Genomic DNA, 20,991 nt, shown 5'->3' with positions numbered 1-20,991 from the left:
AGGGGATGCAGACCTGAGAAAGACGTTTGTCTTGTTTCCATCAGGGTCCCCTGATGCAAACAACATTACATTCCTCAGGCGTGTACCTGCATTTACTTTATACTGGTCTGTTTGATGGCCATGTCTGGCCCATAGTCTCGGGTGACTCTCGCTCCTAACATGATGACCTTTTGATACTTAATTGATTGAACTGTCTACATGGTGCTGGCAGCCTGGCACGCAGTCCCTTTAATGAGCATGCCAACCTGCTTGTCTGCATAGGGATTGTGTTTCCACTGCAGTTATACTAGGGAGTGATAAACCCTGAATCACTGATGTGTATGAAATCGAAAAGATGCTTTATTTTCTTTCTTTGGGGATGAGGCATAACGTGGTTTCACGGAGGCGTTACTTGCGTGTTTGTTTGGCTGGCGCCGGCGCCTGCTTGGAGAAAGATAGCGGGTGAAGGGTCCTACTGACGCTGGTCTGGGGCCAGCTTTGCAAAGTAAAGATAACAGTACGTCGCGGGTGGGGTGGTCCGGGGGGCGCGCTGTCTGACACGCATGCGCAATATTACACCGGCGGCGGCTGTGTAGAGACGGTGGCCTAGCGAAGAAGGGGATTATAAAACCCAATTTGACAGGTCAGTGTATAAAATAATAACTTTGATGGCTTTCTATTGTTATATACTATATAGCTCGCCAGCTTTCGAATGTCAAAAACGTTAGCTGAAAAATCGTCATGGTTCGGTCTTGTCGTTTGAGGTCCTAGTTTTCGGAGTTTATGTTGGCTAGTCGGCTAACGTTTGCTGTGCTAACAACGACACTGATGTTGGCTAACTGGCTAACGTTAGCCAACCTTAGCTTTCCTACAGTCGTAGGCCGGTCAAATCTTTATTCAACATTGCTTCCTAACTGACGTGGCTAATGTTATTTAGCGGACGTTCGTCAGTTGTGTGATCGATAGGTCATGATAATAAAATAAAAAGGTGTCAACCAAGACAAGAAAATTACAATCAAACAAGCTAGGCTAGCGAGCTAACGTTAATATCCTCATATGCCCTCTCACCAGCCCCTGCCAGCAATGAACTGTGGCCAGTGATAAACGGTGCCTCTTTTAACTAACCATAGTGATTTTAAAATGTGAAATATAACGTAACAACGTTCTAATTTTCTCCAACATAACAATCGTTTTACTGAAAACTACTAAACTGTAGCTAGCAAGCTTACTTTGTCTCAAGGTTCATAAATATGATGTAAACAAAAGGATAATTTGCTCATTTCCCAGGCTTGGGTAATTCATAGCAGTCACTGGCAACAAGTATGTATAATGCCTTCTTTAGTCCCTGGTTAAGAGTTGTACTGGCTTCTATTCTGCCATTAGTATTTTCACCCCCAATTACAATATATTAAGATTTAGTTATTATTCCCTAGCTGGTATGCCCAACCTCCACTCAACTGCATAGTATTAGGAGGGGGAAAATGCTTGCCATTCGATGTGAAATTACTTTGTTGGCTTTATCATCACAAACAGAAGTTGCAATATTCAGTCGATCGTTTGTAAAGTGCAGTGTTTATAAACCCCACACTGTTTGTTAACGTGCACACATAGAGGCCAAGGGGTGCCTGAGCACCTGCCTTTTTTTTTTTTTTTTTATCGTTAAGCATATAGACTGCCCTTCCAACTGAAAAATGTCAGGATAGAATCAAAATATTAGGTAAACAGAGAGAGATGCCCCATATTCCATTGCAGTTTGCACGGCCTCCTCAGCGTGCCTCTCCGCGGACCTATATATTTTATGCATAGCGTGGGTGGTGATGATGATGATGATAGAAACCGCTGTTGAATGCTGTTATTTCACTCATTGAGGGACACGAAGAAGTCAAGTCCGATGGGATTTGGGAATCTCAAATACAAATCGGGATTGGAATAAAAAATGCATTTATATTAAACAATACAGAATATACAGCACTTCTTGGGGTCTGTAGGGTAAGCACTTATTCCCTCCCCCCTGAACATTTATGGAGATGTATGGGCCTTTTAAGTCAGTGATAAAAGTGTCTTTCAAGGATAAGTGAGCTCCTGCACTGATTATTATAGTTCAATATTCAATATTTGATCACCATAACCCCCCAAAAAGCATAAAAAGGGGCCCCCCGCCTGAAAAGGGCCCTTAAAAATCGCGCTCGCGCGTTACGCGCGCTCGGTTAATATATACACACAAGTGTAGTGCCCTTTTCAGCCTTTGAGCACCTGCCCCTCTAAAGTCCTGTGCACGTCCCTGGTTTGTTTGCATATGGCTTTTACTCAGACTGAGTCATTTTGTAGTCTTCACATTGAGTCGCGCCAGAGTGGCCAGCATTTGTTTTCTGAATATGGTGTTTTCTCCCAATCTCATGCTATGCGGTTGAGTATCATAGAGGTTGGGTGTACCAGCTAGTTATTTCCCTACATTTATATTGGGTGACATCACAATATCAGACCGGCCCACTATAAATACGTTCTCCAAACGGTAAGCACTGTGCACATCAGCGCTTATTGAATTGTGCGCACATATACATGTCCACTACTTGACTCTGTCTCTTGTCTGCCCCAATCCACCACCACCACTACAAATAACCCTAGACCCTGTGGGACACACAGAACTCAGTTGCATACAGCAGCACCTACTCATATCCACTGTGTTGTCTTTTCCAGGCTACACAATGAGTCAGGGGAAGGACAATGCACGGCTCAAGAGCTACAAGAACAAGTCGCTCAACACAGACGAGATGAGGAGGAGGAGGGAAGAGGAAGGACTACAGTTACGCAAACAGAAGAAGGATGAACAGGTGAGGGGACGGAGGAATTCACGAAAGGGGACAGAAGAAACATTTCACTACTGTTGTATGTGTGCTTGTTGTAATTTCTCCCCGTTGACTAAAAAAAACACACTTCTTCAATCAATATCTGAAATTACTGTCTTTTCTAGTATGCCCTCTGCTACTAAGGAATCTACCTTGCCTATACTACTACCTACTATGCTAATATGTCTATACTACTCAGTGTTTCCCCTGAAAAAAAAAATCAACAGCGGTGCTGTGCTGCGCGCACTCTGCCGGAATCCATATTTGTGCGTGCGCACGTGCCGCCGGAATCCATATTAGCACATGCTGCCGGAGAAATAACTTAAAACTACCTTAGAATTGTTCGAGATAGGTTATTCATGTTCATGGAGTCATGTGCATGTGAATTTGCTAGGATGTTTTTGGTGTGTCCGCTGACACTAGAAGTGCTCTGGAGGCGCAGGTAGCGTCTATTCGAAGCCCAAACAACTCCTGCTTCCGCGTTCGAGTTTTGCGCTCTGATTGGCCACTGACCTACGGTATTACGCCCCCCTTATCTACGCCAGTTCTGCACGCCCAACTCTACTAACAGCCTGCAGCCTGCTCGCTAGTCCTGCCTCTACTAACAGCCTGCATTATCCAATTCATATCAATCGAAATAACGTATTGTTTTCATCTCTCTATATTAACTCTTTCAGTGCCACGCCTGGTTTTCCGTTTTACCGCTTGAATGCCACCATTGGCGCCAATGTTAACATTAATATCGCCTAATCTATGTTTTAAATTATGGCTATGTGTCTAATCTGCCCATCGCATTATCAAAGACTATTTTCCAGTCAGTGCTGTGAAGACAGATTGTTTTTTTATCGCGTCGTTTCCGTTTCAGAGCAGTTAGAAAAGCCCCCGTTTTGATATAAAAAACAGCTCATTCTGGAGCATTCTATGAAAATCGTCTTTTAGTGGAATATTCCACAACGTTGATATTCGTCGGCCTTTTTATGAATCGTTTTCAAATAAACGCTAGATGATCAATATTATACGTGCACGCAAGCACATTACGGCCGCGCACTGATAATCGCTCCGTTGATTTCCTCACAGACTTTTACAGTGAAACCGAAAGAAGACATTTCACAAAACAGCTTATAACTTCATCAAACTTACTCCGATTATCCTACCACTGATAACATAGAGTCCTTACCTGACATCAGATGGTATCCAACTGGTATATTCCAATTCCTGATCACCATTCGAAAAAATCGATACGTGTATGGATCCAACGCGACACAGTAGATCTCCATGATCCGCGGGGATCTGAGGCTCCAGAATGAACTGTGGTAACCCCGGCTGGATCAGTGAACTGGAAAATGTGGAGTACCGGATTTTCATTTTCATTGAGTCCATTCCAAAATCACTTATGTCATCTGGGAGACGACAGGGGGCGCTTTTTTCCACAGTGATCACCGGCGCAGCTCGGCTATACTCGGGTAGGCTCGGGTGATGCAAAAAATTTTCAGATCGCAAAAAAAAAATAATAATAATAATTCCGAGAAATCTCGTGAGTGGCATGCAACCACCTATAAAAAAACCAGAGAAATCTCGTGAGTGGCACTGAAAGAGTTAACGGCTCGCTAGTTCTGCCTCTACTAAACAGCCTGCATTATCCAATTCATATCAATCCTCTCTATATTAACGTGATTCCATCAACACAACATAAATGTTCAAAACACGACAAGACCGGGGCGGTCAGGTGGCTTAACGGAGATTGCGTTCGTCACCAAACCCCGGAGCGGCTAGATTCGCCTGTTCGAATCCAGCTCACAGCTCCGGGGTTGTCACCAGCTTGGCTGGCCGTTCACACTAATACAATTGGCAGTATTAGAGGGTGGGAGAAGCTGGCGGGGTGGGTCCGGGTCGTTGTAAACAGCGACTCCTACAGTTCGGTCGGGGCGCCTGCTAAGCGCGGATAGGACTTGAGTGGAATAGTGTGATCCTTCCACACGCTACGCCCTCTCAATGAGAATCCACGCTGCCAGGTGAAAAGAAGCTGTTGATTGGCTGGACGTGTGTCGGAGGAAGCACGTGATAGCCTCCACTCTCCCAGACCGACTGTGGGGGGTAAGTGCGCAGCGACCAGGAAGGGGATTGGGAATTGGCATAACGACTAACATTGGGATGGGAGAAAATCGGAGGAAAATGGAGGGGGAAAAAGATCAATAAAAATAAAATAAAAAAAAAAAAAACACGACAAGACCGTTTGCATCATTTCCCACGGTTCTCGGCACTTATTCTACCGGTAGTGCGGTAGTTGTTGCCACGGTCGGTATTGCGTCTTTGGGTGATTACTTCATTGGCGGGGAAGAAGAACACTGATAGCGGGGTGTGGACCGTCCCGCGAGCCCCAGACTCTGGGGAGCCTCTGGGGCTCGCGGGTGGTGGTCTGGGGCTCGCGGGACGGTGGTCTGGGGCTCACTGGACGGTGGTCTGCGGGACGGTCCACACCCCGCTATCAGTGTTCTTCTTCCCCGCCAATGAAGTATTCACCCAAAGACCCAATACCGTGGCAACAACTACCGCACTACCGGTAGAATAAGTGCAGAGAACCGTGGGAAGTGATGCAAACTGTCTTGTCGTGTTTTGAACATTTATGTTGTGTTGATGAAATCACGTTAATATAGAGAGATGAAAACAATACGTTATTTCGATTGATATGAATTGGATAATGCAGGCTGTTAGTAGAGGCAGGACTAGCGAGCAGGCTGCAGGCTGTTAGTAGAGTTGGGCGTGCAGAACTGGCGTAGATAAGGGGGGCGTAATACCGTAGGTCAGTGGCCAATCAGAGCGCAAAACTCGGAACGCAGAAGCAGGAGTTGTTTGGGCTTCGAATAGACGCGCCCAGGTAGCTGCATATTTGTACATTTGTACATATTTGTACACTGCAAAAAAAAGAAATCTTATCAAGTGAAAATATCTTGTATTTGGTACAATAAGTCCAATATTGAGTTGAATTATCTTATTCCACAGATAATTTAGCGTATTTCTTTCTTGATTTTGGTCAATTTAATCTTGTTTTAAGAAAATGTTAATCTTGTTTTCTTAAAACAAGATTAAATTGACAAATCGGAAAAGAAAATTATCTGCCAGTGGGATAAGATAATTCAAGATAATTCTACTCAATATAGACTTATTGTACCAAATACAAGATATGTTCACTTGATAAGATCATTTTTTTGCAGTGTAATTGTAATCAAAGTAAATGTCAATATTAATGACATGCCTCAACACTTGTACACTGTTTGTATTGAACATAGATATAGATGATTTAATAGATAATATATACTAACATACTAACTGTCTAACATACACAAATCATAACACTATAACAGCACTTTACACCTAAGAAGTCTCAGTGGCATAGGCTACATTCAGGGGGGGGCACTCTCCCTTTCTCTGTGTGTGAGCGTGCGTTTGAAAAGACGATGAAGTCACTAGTCAGGACTAGTGTATATTATAGTAAACTGAGGATTACCGAGGATGGACAGATAATGTTGATATTCAAATATTAAAAAGTTTCGAGAGGAGTGGAAGTTTGAAGACAGACTAGACTACAATATGATGCGGGGGTGGTGAGTTGAAACAGTGTGTGTTGTGTGTGTGTCCCGACCCCACTTCTATGTTTCAATAAATTTTTGCATTTAAAACTATTAACGCTGACTCATTCCTTCAGTCCACTCAAAATTATGCTAATATTCCTTATGATGTTTATGATATTAATTGAAAATAGCATATGAGAGTATTATATAGTAATAATAACACATGGCGATATACTAAAGCTATTTATAATTTTTGGCTGGTAAAAAATCTGCCTGGCTGGTAGTTTTTTAAATCTACCAGCCAAATGGCAGGTAAGTCAAAAAGTTAATTTTGTTCCCTGTTTGCAGCTCTTTAAGAGGAGGAATGTCGCCACGGTGGAGGACGGGGCGCAGGAGGATGACGGGATGGCTGACAGCGGCTACCTGGAATCCCAGGCCAACAACGTGGACCCGCTCACGGTGAGAGAGAGAGAGACTGTAGTCAACACAGAGTGAGGACACCACTCCAGTCCTGGCAGAAGTCTGCCTGTCGACACACACAGTCAACCGGAGTAATCCACTACAAATGACCGCTGATGTTACCTGGTGTCAGGTTCCACGCGGGAGATTTGCTAGGGACATTAAGGATGAAAGTCACTTGACAGGCGAGGGCAGCATGACACCGCTCCTTCCCCAAAGCCAGCTGAATGCTTTTCTCAGCTCCCCGGGCTGGGTGGTATATTTCTTCTTCCTTTTCAAATGTTCTTCTATTTCACTGCATTCACCGATAATCTATGTGGCCAACAGCTGAAACGTTGACCTCCACACACCTACTCAGCTATAGGGTGTGTTAGCAAGTTTGCCAGTTAGTTATCTATTAAAACACCTTTTGAAGATGTAGCCTCAAGACATCAGCAAACACTGGCTAAGTTAGCGATAGCTAGCGCTGGTAAACAACAATACTGTTGAATGTAGCTTTTTCTCCTGTGTGCAAAATGGATGCCTGACACATTTACGCTGAATCCCTCACACACAGAGCAATGACACAGAAAAAGATGCAGAAAAAAAGGCCAATGAGCAAACTCATTCACGAGCATAGCTGTTAAAAAAATTACAGGTTTCCATTTAAATCCATAAGTTCGGCCAGGAGCGATGTCACGGTCGGAAACCCAAGGATGGCCCGTGCGTTCGGCTGCCTTCACCCGTCGCAGGACTTTCATCCAGAACGTCCCTGGAGACCAGTGGTGCGTTATTAAAATCATCTGGGGTTGCACGCACCACGTGCATGCACGCTTCCGGCGCGTGCGCGCGCTCCCGCGAATGCGCATTTATTGTCCCCTCGCTTGAGCGCAGACTGGAGACAGTGCCTGATTGCCTCTACGAATGGAATGTAACACATGTCTTCACAACAGGTTGGGTGTGAATGTATCTGAGAGCGTATTTAACACACTATTTGATTTTTGATATGCAAATAGCGAGTACTTATCATGGGGTGGCACGGAGTGCAACCCCGTCCCATGAAGAACGCATGCCTGCTGGAGACTCACATTCCCAAGCCCTGTTAACAACTCAACTGAACAGCCATAGTTAGTGCTGTAGCCAGGCATATTCAAATGACAATTGCTCAAGGCCCATCTCACATAAATATTATCTATATTATCAGTGTAGTTGAACAGTATTACAACATACATCCACTAGATCAGTGGTTCTCAACCTTTTTGCCCCTGTGTCCTGTGAGATATTCCAGGGTTCCCCACAGGAGACATGATAACCTGTCTGCCTGTCATCGCTCCATCTGAACACACACCAGTGTAATGAGTCCAGATGGTTTCATTTAACTTCATAAAAGTGATTAAAAAACAACATTCTTCTTCATTTCCTTTCCCCCTGCTCATAGCACACATGAGAGTAGATGTGAAATCTACAGAAATGAAAGACTTAGTTAACATTTTATTTTTATAATATTAGCGGTTTGCGTTGTGTTCTTTTGTTGAATAATTACTTATCTCTTGATGCTTTGTGGTGATTGAAGCATTCTCTAATTAATTAATGTTTTCAATAATCTCCTATTATCTCAAAACACCCCTGGGCAGTTCCCTGGGGCCCCCGGCCCCTCTGTTGAGAACCGCTGCACAAGGTTATGTTTCAGTAGTAGTAGTTGTGTGTGTGTGTGTGTGTGTGTGTGTGTGTGTGTGTGTGTGTGTGTGTCATCACACTGCTGATTGTGTTTTAAGCTAGTGAAAGGCATTAAACAGCTTTCCATGCACATAGAACGTGCCAGTGCACTTGTTTTGTTGAACTCTTTTATTTTTTCCTCCTTTTATTTCCTGTGCACCAGTTTTTTTCCTCCCTAGCGATCAACCAACAGACTTGCAACTAAACAGTCGATTCATCGATCAACAATAGTCTGCCTTAATTTGATTGACTTATCTCAAACCCGCCATCTTTTCTGGATCCTCCGATCACAACAGTTGTTTCCCTCTGAAAGCACTTAACGGGTCGCTCAGCCGTTCAGAGTGTTGCTGAGCACTTTCTGACTAGGCTCAGTATACGGAAGAAATGGATCTCGGCTATACCGATGCTCTTACATCTGTTATTAAAGGAATTAATGGATCATTAAAGGAAATTGCTCGGATAGAGCAGAGCGTTAAGTGATTAAAAAATGTGCTGACCATGAGCATTCTCGCCCTGATTGCTCAGTAACTTAACGCACCCACTGATTGTATGTGTTTTACTGTATAGTAATGTCGACTGCTCAATAAAAGCTTCCTCTCTCTCTCCCCCCCCCCCCCCTCCCTCCCCCACTCTACAGGGTGGGGTGATATCGGAGGATATGACTCAGATGATCTTCTCCAGCTCTCCTGAGCAGCAGCTGATGGGTACCCAGCGGTTCCGGAAGCTACTGTCTAAAGGTAGGAGGTGCTTTTGAATCAATACCTCCTGACGCTCAATTTCACACCCGCGGACGATGAACCCGTTGTGCCGGAGGACTCAGCTCTGCCATGTCTTTTTAACACAGAACCCAACCCGCCCATCGACGAGGTCATCGCCACTTCCGGAGTGGTGGAGTGTTTCGTGGAGTTCCTGAAGAGGAAGGAAAACTGCACGTTGCAGGTGCATTTCCATGAATCTGATTTTGGTTATGTTTTTGCAAGAGAGAGAGAGAGTTGTAAATAGTATAGGGCTGCAACTAACGACTACTTTGACAGTCGATCAATCTACCGATTATTGAAACCCTTAATCGACAAAAAAAGAAAGCTAAATTGTATGCAAAAAAGTAAACCACAAGAACAGGTATTCCTCATCTTGTACAATGCTCTTTCAAACAACTTGCAAATTGTCTTTTCTAAAACAAAAAGCAAACAAATGTCTGTTATACGTCAAGAGTACAAAAAAAGTTTTTATAAAGTGCACATAATGGGTCTTTTTACGTTTTGTTCTCAAAACAAAAACCTGTTCAAGTCTTCATTTTGAAAGGAACTGAATGGTTTAAATAATAATCAAGGAAAGCATAGAACACAAACTTAATGTTAACAGGCTTTGCTTTACATCAAATGGCTTTAACAACACGCCATGGAGGTACATCATAACATAGACCCAACTCATCGATTATAAACTATTTTTATATAATCGATCAGTTGTCAATTAGTTTATTATATCTTGAAAGCAGTGCTTTCAAGTGTTCACATTGCAAAGTGTGTTCAAGGCAGTTCTCCTAAGACCACAAATATGTGGCATATAAAGGAAAATGTACGGGTCTGATTAAAAAGAATAATAATATAAAATAAAATTAAGGAATAGATAGCATCACCTAATTCTCATGTATCCCTGATTGTGAGCCTCTTATGAATCTTTAGTATGTGTGGAAAGATAAGATGTTTACCTTCATTAGACAATAATTAGGCTATTTTGAATTGCATCCAGAACATAAGCTTCAAAGCTTCCTGAAAAACATCCTTTAGTGTCGCTCTTCTCAGCACAGTGTCTTTCAGACAGCAGCCAGCAGGGGACACCCCACACTGAAGAACCATATAACTCACACAAACTTATTATCCATCATTTATACAATCCGGTGCATTCCACACAGGGAAATGGGAAGTAGGGAGGGGATACATGCCTGCAAATTGTAAACAACAACGTAAATAGTTTTGAATTTTTTTTAAATTATAAATTCATTAGTAAATCATTTATTTTTGGGGGAAAAGGCAATACTTTTATTTGGCACCTTTCTAAAAGCTCTTTAGAGTATTCTGTTCAAAGTTAAAAGACGGTGGAGGTTGAGTACTTTCTGATATGTCACATCCACATTACTAAGCTTATTTAAATTGACTTTACAACTGCAAGTACACATTTCCAAAAGGGAGTTATATGGTTATTCGTCGCAAAGGGTTCAATTGGTGTTTTCTATTCCTTGTAGTTTGAGGCAGCATGGGTGTTGACCAACATCGCGTCCGGGACGTCCCATCAGACGCGCGTGGTAATCCAGGCGGGAGCCGTGCCCATCTTCATAGAGATGCTGTGCTCCGAATTCGAAGACGTCCAGGAGCAGGTAAGAAGGAGGATCCGACCTGACCTCTGCTTCTCCAGCCCTGCCTGCACTTTCCTCCGGCCATTTTCTTCTCGTTATAAACTCAGACACTGTTCTTGTGAGGTTTCCACAGAAATTATATATAAACAGGTTATTGAAGCTCCTGTTTTTCTGATTAGAATATAATAATAATAAACCTTATTTGTATAGCACCTTCTATAGCACCTTTCATACACGAATTGCAGCCAATGCAAAAGCAGTAATGTAGACATAATGGACATAGACACAGGCATAAAATGAGCAGAGAATTGCCATACAATGAGCAGAGAATTGCCAATATAAAAGCAATGCATAAAGTGCAGACATAAAATCATGTATAACATATACAATAATCAGAATAAAAGCAATGCATAAGGTGCAGACATAGAAATAGACGATACAATAATCTACGAGGCAGAGTGCATTGAAAGGCTATGCTGAAGAGGTATATTTTTAGCTTACTTTTGAAAATATTTAATTAACTAGCTCCCCTGATGTCCACCAGCATATGATGTTCCATAGCTTTGGTGCGTAATTAGCAAAGGCTGTATTCCCGATTTTCTTTTAGCTGCTGTTGGGAAACTTCAATAAACCAGTAGTAGATGATCGTAATGTTCTTGGGGGCACATAGTAATAATAATAATAATAATAATAATAATAATAATCTTCATTTATATAGCACCTTTCATACACGGAGTGCAACTCAAAGTGCTTAACAGAGACACGTCTTCTTTAAACAAGTCAAGAAGAAAAAAAACACAGTAAGTCAAGAAAAAACAAGAATACCATAAGGTCCATAAACTCAAAATAAATAATAAATTCATGCATGCATGCAACACTCACAGACGTACCCCACGCGAAGGTAAGGAAAAACTCACTAAAACCTAACAATAGGAAAAAATGCACCACCGGCAATGTGGAGGAGAGAAACCTTAGAAGGGCCAATTCAAGGGGGGATCTCCCTTCTTAGATGTCGGTGATATTAGTGTTGCATGTTGCGTTAAAAACAGGCGAACAGCTGGTAAGCATGCACCCATGTGTGTAGTGAAACACAGATGAGTGCATGCGATAGCAACTGAACATTTTGAAAAATGTAATATAGAGCTGATAGTGATAACAACTGAACATTTTATAAGATTAAAGATAGAGCTGATAGCGGTTCTAGTTGAGGCACAGGGGTGCGTCCTCCCGGGACGTTCTACACTCTGGTCATCACTCCGAAACAGCCGAAGACAGGGAGACAGGAGGCGACGCAGAGAGGGTCGCATCCTCCCGGTCATCACGGGACGTCGAACATTCTGGTCATCACTATGAGACAGCCGGAGATAGGGAGACAGGGGGGCACGCAGAGGGGGGTCGCATCCTGGGTGGGTGTCATCACGGGACGTCCAGCACTCCAGTCATCACTCCGGCCGGAGATAGGGAGACAGGGGGGCACGCAGAGGGGGATCTCATCCTGGGTGGGTGTCATCACGGGACGTCCAGCACTCCGGTCATCACTCCAGGACAGCCACTCACAGGGAGACGGGAAAGGCGTTAGACTGCACGCGTGATTGTGTTGGTGATGGGCGAACATAGCAATAGATACATGTGGTAGGCATATATGAAGTAAGCATATTTTGTGAATACAATAGAACAGTCAGTTTTGAGGAATTAATAATAATAATAATGAATCAAATTTATATAGCGCCTTTCATAGAACCCATGGTTGCTTATTTTTAGCTAAGACTGGACCGATGTGGTCTCTCCTCTTTAGTTCTTGTTAATAGCCTTGCTGCATATACAATCCGTTATCTTGTCTTGTACTTAACTGTTTTAACATTGTTGCATTTGTGTATACTGTATATATAGCCATATCTGTCTGAATATACCTGCGTATAATCCTTCTATATACCTACTTATACACCTGCATATAACCCATATAACTCTGTATGATTGCATAATGCTGTATATATCGTACATATATATTTATTCTTGCCATTCACCATCACTATCCACATCTGTCTATACATAATCCTTTTACATATCTGTAGATACTATATCTATATCTGTACCTCTTACCTACTCTTACTAGTTACACTGCTGGCCAATATGACTACTACCATACTGTCTTTATACCTGTATCACCGTATATCTGATTAGCACTACTACTCGGTAGCACTAATTGATATATTTTATACCCAGTTTAATCACCTGTACGTTGTATATTACTATAGCACTTTACGGTTACATTTGCACTCTGGTTGGATGCCAAACTTCGTTTTCGTTGTACTCTACTTGAGCTGTATAATGACAATAAATTTGAATCTAATCTAATGTAACTTCCTCCTCAGGCGGTGTGGGCCCTGGGGAACATAGCAGGAGACAGCACAGAATGCAGAGACTATGTCGTAGACTGCAACATCCTGCCCTCCCTAGTGCAGTACGTGTGCCACTCCACAGATAATGTCTTAATCTTAGCTTTTCTCATCTGCTGATGAAGCATGACAAACGCATAGAAGGCGAAATATAGCCTTTTTGCTTTGTTTGCCGAGGGACCCGGTAAGCGGTTGTTAAAGGATCTCGCCGCTCCTTTTTGTTTAGGTTACTGGCCAAACAGAATCGCCTCACGATGATGAGGAACGCGGTGTGGGCGCTCTCCAACCTGTGCAGAGGAAAGAACCCGCCTCCAGACTTCACCAAGGTAATTGGCTAAGACAATGGATTGCTGTGGTAACAGTGCACCCACCCATCGCCAAGGTAACGGCCCGCCCACCCACCAGGCATATTTCAAGGTCACAGGATATGTGATAATGTCCATATAAAGAAAAAGGGAAATGGGGCGGTTCTTGCTGACATGTACCACTACAGTACAATCTCCCTTCTTGTGGTTTTCAAAAAAATAATCCTCCATACACACGAGTGTACAAAGTGCATTAAACAAAAAAGGATACATTCACTGTGTTCTGCCTCATTTGTTGATGAAACAAAACCAATATCAACACAATTTACCACCAAGAGCGGAGAGTTTAGTCTCACAAAAAGATTGCTGGTTTTGTTAGCTTACGTGCTAATGTGATTGGGATTTACCATTATAATAGTTAGCATTGCGGCTAGCGTACAAAGATCGCTGATTTTTGTTGGCTTACGTGTGGTTAGCTGGTGAGGCGCTGGTATCGTGGAATGGAGTGGAAATACTTTAATCATCAAGTCATTAATTAATAGATAATTGTCATTTCCAACATAAGTTAATGCTTAATAACGTTACACATGGGGAGACTAGCTTGCTGGACACAAACATTGTTGATATAGCAGCCTGGTTAATGTTGTTATAATCATTTTCATATAACGCTACTTGAGTTGCAACAGCTCTGCCGTAAACACTGGAACTTTAGGCGTTACTATAGGCGTGTTCGAGATTGGCTAGGCGGACGCAGATCTGCGCAGGTTTTACTACGGCCTCGCCAAGCGCGTTGCATGGCGGTTAGAATGTTGTCCGACTTGCTCTGAAAATCTGACGAGACGAGGCGCGGAACTCTCGCGGGAGCGAGCCACGCACAGCCTTCAGAGCGAGGCTCCACAGTACCTCTCACCCGGCTACTGCCGGCTGGGAAGCGACTTGCTATTAGGGATGCACGATAATTATCGGGCCGATATCAGCAATTATGACGTCATCCCGATAAACTCGATAACGTTATTGATAGCTCCGATAATATATAATACATTTTTTGGTTAAAAGAAATCCGTTGTGGGTGGATTGGGTTGAAGGGCGCTTGTTTTTATTATAGCCTCCTCCCGTTTTGCCAGTACTGTATTACGACTGATAGCGTGTGGTTTAGGAAGAGGGAGTTTTTCACAAATCCAGCGCTCCCTTTCTTGGCTGTGACGTAGTCAGGTGACATTCAGACTGACTGAACCGGCAAGATAGTAAAAAAAGATGGCGGCGTCGTCGGACTTTTTCAAAGTTTCAGAGGAAAACAGTTTGCTTGCTATTTGTAACAAATGCAGAAGTTCCACGAGGAGGAAAAGGGGCAACAAGCGATAACACATCCAACATAATAAGTCACCTGAAACATCACCACCGCTACGATGGTGTATTAAAATCCGACAACGCCGAGCAGCTAAAGGCTAATGCAACGCGGCATAAGCTAATCCAAAACCAGCTGCTGGCGGGCGGCGGGACATTTACCGAGGACCAGCACAAAGTGTGGATATTATGATTTAAAAAGTCTATCTGTCCAGGACGATGACAACATTATTGCAGGTAAGCAGGCAGCCTAGCCGTTTCTAACTACTAACGTTATCACGCTAGCTTGGATGCTAACTAACGTAATTAAGCTTGTCATGGTTCATGGTGAGCTGTTTGTGTTATAACGAGACAGCAAATTAATGAATGAAAACTATTTAACAGATTGCAGAATGGGTACAATACAGTACAGCTCAATACATACAATTGTTAAGGGGATGCAGACCAGAGAAAGACTTTCGTCTTGTTTACATCAGGGTCCCCCATTTACAATTCATCATAACATAATGACATACAGATAGACAGTACTGCCTACATCTATACATGACATACCAGATTTGCAAATACAGTACTGTTTGTGATACGAAAAGAGTCCAGAAAAGAGAGTATATACATTTGACGTATTATTATTGTATTGTGATATGTTTTGTTTCATGTTGAGAGAAATTTATTTTTTAATAATTTTTTTAATAATACAATAAATATCGGTTAGCAATATCGGTTATCGGCTTGAGGAGCATAAAGTTATCGGTATCGGTGTCAAAAAATCAATATCGTGCATCCCTACTTGCTATGGTCGCGCAAAGCGCCTATTGGCTCAGAAAAGTTGTCAGTCACCAGCCACGTGACAGCCAGGGAGTTATGAGGTTTGATTGATTGATTGAAAACTTTATTACAGTACTAGTCCCGTCTGCGTCTACCCGTCTATCAGATATATGTATTATTATTAGTGCTGTCAGGCGATTAAAATTTTTAATCTAATTAATTACAGGTTTTGTAATTAATTAATCTAATTAATCGCATTTTAATCGCATATTTATATTTCATATTCATATAAATATTTAAAATTCAAGGACATTACATTATTGTAGCAGGTGACTGATCAATTAAATACACCAAGAAGAATGCTTTAGAAATCAATTTTATTAAATAAATAAAATAAATAAAATGAAAACATACCTCTCAATAAGGTAACATTTGTTGCTGATACAGCTAACAGTTTACACTAAGCTACAGTATCCTCAAATCAGGGTCTACTGCAGGGTCTACTGCAGGATCTAGTGCAGGGTCTACTACAGGGTCTACTGTATGCATGACATCTATTCCTCAGCTTGTTTACATTGTCTGAGTGTAAGGCTGCCCTCTTCTTTTGGACTATGTGACCTGCAAGTGAAGAATGCTTTAGAAATCAATTCTATTAAATTGAATAAATAAATAAATAAAATGAATGAAAACATACCTCTCAATAAGGTAACATTTGTTGCCGATACAGCCAATAACAGTTTACACTAAGCTACAGTATCCTCAAAAATCAGGGTCTAGTGCAGGGTTTACTACAGGGTCTACTGTATGCATGACATCTATTCCTTGAGCCAATTGCTAAGACAAACAAGCTTCAGCTTGTTTACATTGTCTGTGTGTAAGGCTGCCCTCTTCTTTTGGACTATGTGACCTGCAAGTGAAGAATGCTTTAGAAATCAATTTTATTAAATTGAATAAAATAAAATGAATGAAAACATACCTCTCAATAAGGTAACATTTGTTGCTGATACAGCCAATAACAGTTTACACTAAGCTACAGTATCCTCAAAAATCAAAACAGCCCACAGCAAGCTAGTGTCTGGGGGCATGACTACAGGGTCTAGTACAGTGTCTAGTACAGTGTCTGGGGGCATGACTACAGGGTCTAGTACAGTGTCTACTACAGTGTCGGGGGTCTTTATCCATGGAATAATCAAAGTATACAAAGCATAATCCGTGCCTGGGAAGGCGGGCTGTCGTCGGCAGAATAATCCGGTATACAGGTCCACTCGCTCGTCGGCTCTGGGGCTCCTCGGGTGCAGCTTCACGTGGGGTCAACCACCCTGGATAAGCAGCCAGTTCTCTGCCCGAAACGATGGGGTACTGACTACGGTAGTATTCTCACCGCACGAAGCACTATATATTAACAGACTATTATTAGCTTAATAGACTACGTCCAACTCGACGATATAGTGCCAAATATGACTATTCAAATATTAATATACTGACTACAGGGTCTAGTACAGTGTCTACTACAGTGTCTGGGGGCATGACTACAGGGTCTACTACAGTGTCTGGGGGCATGACTACAGGGTCTAGTACAGTGTCTGGGGGCATGACTACAGGGTCTAGTACAGTGTCTGGGGGCATGACTACAGGGTCTAGGGGCATGACTACAGGGTCTAGTACAGTGTCTACTACAGTGTCTGGGGGCATGACTACAGGGTCTAGTACAGTGTCTACTACAGTGTCTGGGGGCATGACTACAGGGTCTAGTACAGTGTCTACTACAGTGTCTGGGGGCATGACTACAGGGTCTAGTACAGTGTCTACTACAGTGTCTGGGGGCATGACTACAGGGTCTAGTACAGTGTCTGGGGGCATGACTACAGGGTCTACTACAGTGTCTGGGGGCATGACTACAGGGTCTAGTACAGTGTCTGGGGGCATGACTACAGGGTCTAGTACAGTGTCTGGGGGCATGACTACAGGGTCTAGTACAGTGTCTGGGGGCATGACTACAGGGTCTAGTACAGTGTCTGGGGGCATGACTACAGGGTCTAGTACAGTGTCTGGGGGCATGACTACAGGGTCTACTACAGTGTCTGGGGGCATGACTACAGTGTCTACTACAGTGTCTGGGGGCATGACTACAGTGTCTACTACAGTGTCTGGGGGCATGACTACAGTGTCTACTACAGTGTCTGGGGGCATGACTACAGGGTCTAGTACAGTGTCTGGGGGCATGGTCTACTACAGTGTCTGGGGGCATGACTACAGGGTCTGGGGGCATGACTACAGGGTCTAGTACAGTGTCTGGGGGCATGGTCTACTACAGTGTCTGGGGGCATGACTACAGGGTCTACTACAGTGTCTGGGGGCATGACTACAGGGTCTAGTACAGTGTCTGGGGGCATGGTCTACTACAGTGTCTGGGGGCATGACTACAGGGTCTGGGGGCATGACTACAGGGTCTAGTACAGTGTCTGGGGGCATGACTACAGGGTCTAGTACAGTGTCTGGGGGCATGGTCTACTACAGTGTCTGGGGGCATGACTACAGGGTCTACTACAGTGTCTGGGGGCATGACTACAGGGTCTACTACAGTGTCTGGGGGCATGACTACAGGGTCTACTACAGTTTCTGGGGGCATGACTACAGGGTCTACTACAGGGTCTGGGGCATGACTGCAGGGTCTAGTGCAGGGTCTAGTGCAGGGTCTACTGTATGCATGACAAATCTATTCCTTGAGCCAATTGCTAAGACAAACAAGCTTGTTTACATTGTCTGAGAGTAAGGCTGCCCTCTTCTTTTGGACTATGTGACCTGCAAGTGAAAATAGCCTCTCACATGGCACAGAGGTAGCAGGAGTAGCCAGATATTTGCGAGCAAGAGGAGACAGCTGTCCATAGGCTTTTGCGTGAGCTGCCCACCACTCCAGTGGACAGTCATTCATTCCGATGCTGGGCTCAGCTTTGTAGAGGTCTAATTGTCCTGACAGTACCCTGACTTCATCTGAATCAGAGTCTGAAGACAGCAGGAGGAGGGTCCTCTTCGCTGGTGGCTCGTCCTCTGTGGCTTGTGGAGCAGCTTTGTCTGCTTCTGGTCCTGGCAGCATCTCTTTAAGCCAGGTCCACACCTAATAAGAGGGACAATTAATTAGTTGCATAGGACTTTTCATGACAGCCTAAGGACTTAACACTGGTCTTCTCATTCACACACACACCTCATCCCTCTCGTCCTTTGGTACGCTCTTCAAGTCCTTGAATCGCGGGTCGAGGGCTGTAGCCAGCTTCAGCCATCTGTTGTTGAGGGTCGCTTTGCGTGCGTCCAGGTCCTTCGTGAAGCTGGCCTTGAACTTTACCATGTAGCCCGGATCCTCCTCGTTGAGGTCCATGATGCGGTTTAGGTGGCAGAGTGCGGGGAGCACCACAGAGCATGAGACGTAGGTTTCCCCTCCAAGGAGCTCAGTCACATACCTGCAGTGAAACAAGAGAGCGAGAGAGAAAGAGGTGAAGGTGTGTGTATGAGAGGGAGATAGGTGTGTGTATGGGGGAGAGAGGGGGGGTGAGGTGTGTGTATGGGAGAGAGATATGTGTGTGTATGGGGGAGAGAGGGGGGGGTGAGGTGTGTGTATGGGAGAGATAGGTGTGTGTATGGGGGAGAGAGGGGGGGGGTGAGGTGTGTGTATGGGAGAGAGATAGGTGTGTGTATGGGGGAGAGAGGGGGGGTGAGGTGTGTGTATGGGAGAGATAGGTGTGTGTATGGGGGAGAGAGGGGGGGGTGAGGTGTGTGTATGGGAGAGAGATAGGTGTGTGTATGGGGGAGATTGGGGGGTGAGGTGTGTGTATGGGAGAGAGAGAGTGGGGTGTGAGGTGTGTGTATGGGGGAGAGAGAGAGAGGAGGGGGGTGTATGGGGGGAGAGAGAGAGGGAGAGACACTTACCTGCAGGGCTCAAGTACAAGCTCCAGCTTCTTCAGTTTGTCACACTCTGTGGGGGTCAGCATGGACAGCTTGTGGTTCTGTTGGGCCAAAGTGGCAGTCACAGCCTCCTGGTTCCTCAGGTACCGTGAGATCATGGCCAGTGTCGAATTCCACCTTCCAATTCAATAAAATAACTATTAGTCCCACTGGGGGTTGTTAATGCAGCATGATGCAATTGTACAGAATACAAAGAAATAAACACACACACACACTAAATTTACCCTAAGCATACAACAGGTAGTTAAACAGTCTCACCTTGTGGATACATCTTGTATCATGGGCTCTTTTGCTTGTCCGAGGGCAGTCTGCTGCTGCTGCAGTTCTTCTGTACTGGCAGGGCTGTGCTTGAAGTGGCCTACAATCTTGCGGCACTTTGCCAGGGTGGTGTCAAGGCTTCTGTCCTCAAGGGAGACTGTGATGGTTCTTTGCAGCACGTGTGCAGCACATGGCATGTGCTGGAACGGCATATAGCGCGCTGCTGCTATCATATTACGGGCGGAATCAGTCCCAATAGATGTGACTTTATCTTTTATATTCCACTCCTCTATTACGGTGTTGAACTGTTCAGCACACGCATCGGCGAAATGGCGGCCCACAGTTTTGGTCACCGTTAATGCAAATGATTGCAGTTTCCACTCAGTATCGATCAAGTGCACTGTGACACCCAAATAATTATGATTGCCCACCGACGTCCAGTGATCACCCGTTAGGGCCATTGGGCCAGCCCGTGCCAACACTTCTTCCCTCGCCTCCCTCTCTGTGTCATACATGTTGTGGATCCTTTTCATCACTGTAGCTCTCGAGGGTAGCTTGTAATTTGGGTCAGACGACGCTATTCGAAATGACTCCGCTAAACCCTTATCTTCCACTATAGCTATTGGCCTACAATATTTTGCTATCCACTTCGCGACGCTGTTGGTTAGTTTGTCTGTGGTGGATTTACTCAACCGTTTGCCTAACGGTAATTCTCCAAGAGTGGTTTGACGAAGCGTGCGAGTTGCTCTGGAGCTAACGTTAGCTACACTGGAGCTGCTCGAACAACTTGCCTGGACATGTTTAGCGTTCATGTGATACGTTAGACTAGAGCAGCTTCGGTGATACGCAAATTCTTTTTGACATAAGCTACATATTACAATGGTCTTGTTTACTGTCCCATCTATATTCTTTTTGAAATTGAACTTGCCGTTCATAGGTCCCAGGAGTATCGCCTCGGGTGATGCTGACATCTTGTTCCAGCTGAGCTAATTCCTTTGTGTGTTTGTTTTGTTTGATAGACGACGCATGTGTGAAGTGACGATCAAGTAGGCTACGGGTCATTCA

The 20,991-nt window shown here is 44.0% G+C and overlaps 1 protein-coding gene across 1 annotated transcript in view; it reads left to right on the top strand.

Annotated features, from left to right (window-relative positions):
- Positions 1–518: 518 nt before the first annotated feature.
- The window catches only part of kpna1 (karyopherin alpha 1 (importin alpha 5)), a 59,684-nt gene continuing 39,211 nt past the window's right edge, over positions 519–20,991 (top strand). Inside the window, exons 1-8 of the mRNA XM_084326552.1 lie at positions 519–622; positions 2,677–2,810; positions 6,743–6,853; positions 9,186–9,285; positions 9,393–9,487; positions 10,791–10,922; positions 13,274–13,362; positions 13,524–13,623. Coding sequence (XP_084182678.1) covers positions 2,685–2,810; positions 6,743–6,853; positions 9,186–9,285; positions 9,393–9,487; positions 10,791–10,922; positions 13,274–13,362; positions 13,524–13,623 — 753 coding nt within the window. The 5' untranslated portion in view covers positions 519–622; positions 2,677–2,684. The remainder of the gene's footprint in view (positions 623–2,676; positions 2,811–6,742; positions 6,854–9,185; positions 9,286–9,392; positions 9,488–10,790; positions 10,923–13,273; positions 13,363–13,523; positions 13,624–20,991) is intronic.

This window comes from Notolepis coatsorum, assembly GCF_963971535.1.
Source record: "Notolepis coatsorum genome assembly, chromosome: 12".
In the NCBI taxonomy this organism is placed as follows: domain Eukaryota; kingdom Metazoa; phylum Chordata; class Actinopteri; order Aulopiformes; family Paralepididae; genus Notolepis; species Notolepis coatsorum.
The sequence above is the reverse complement of the archived record's forward strand: the minus strand, read 5'-3'. Positions and strand labels throughout refer to the sequence as shown.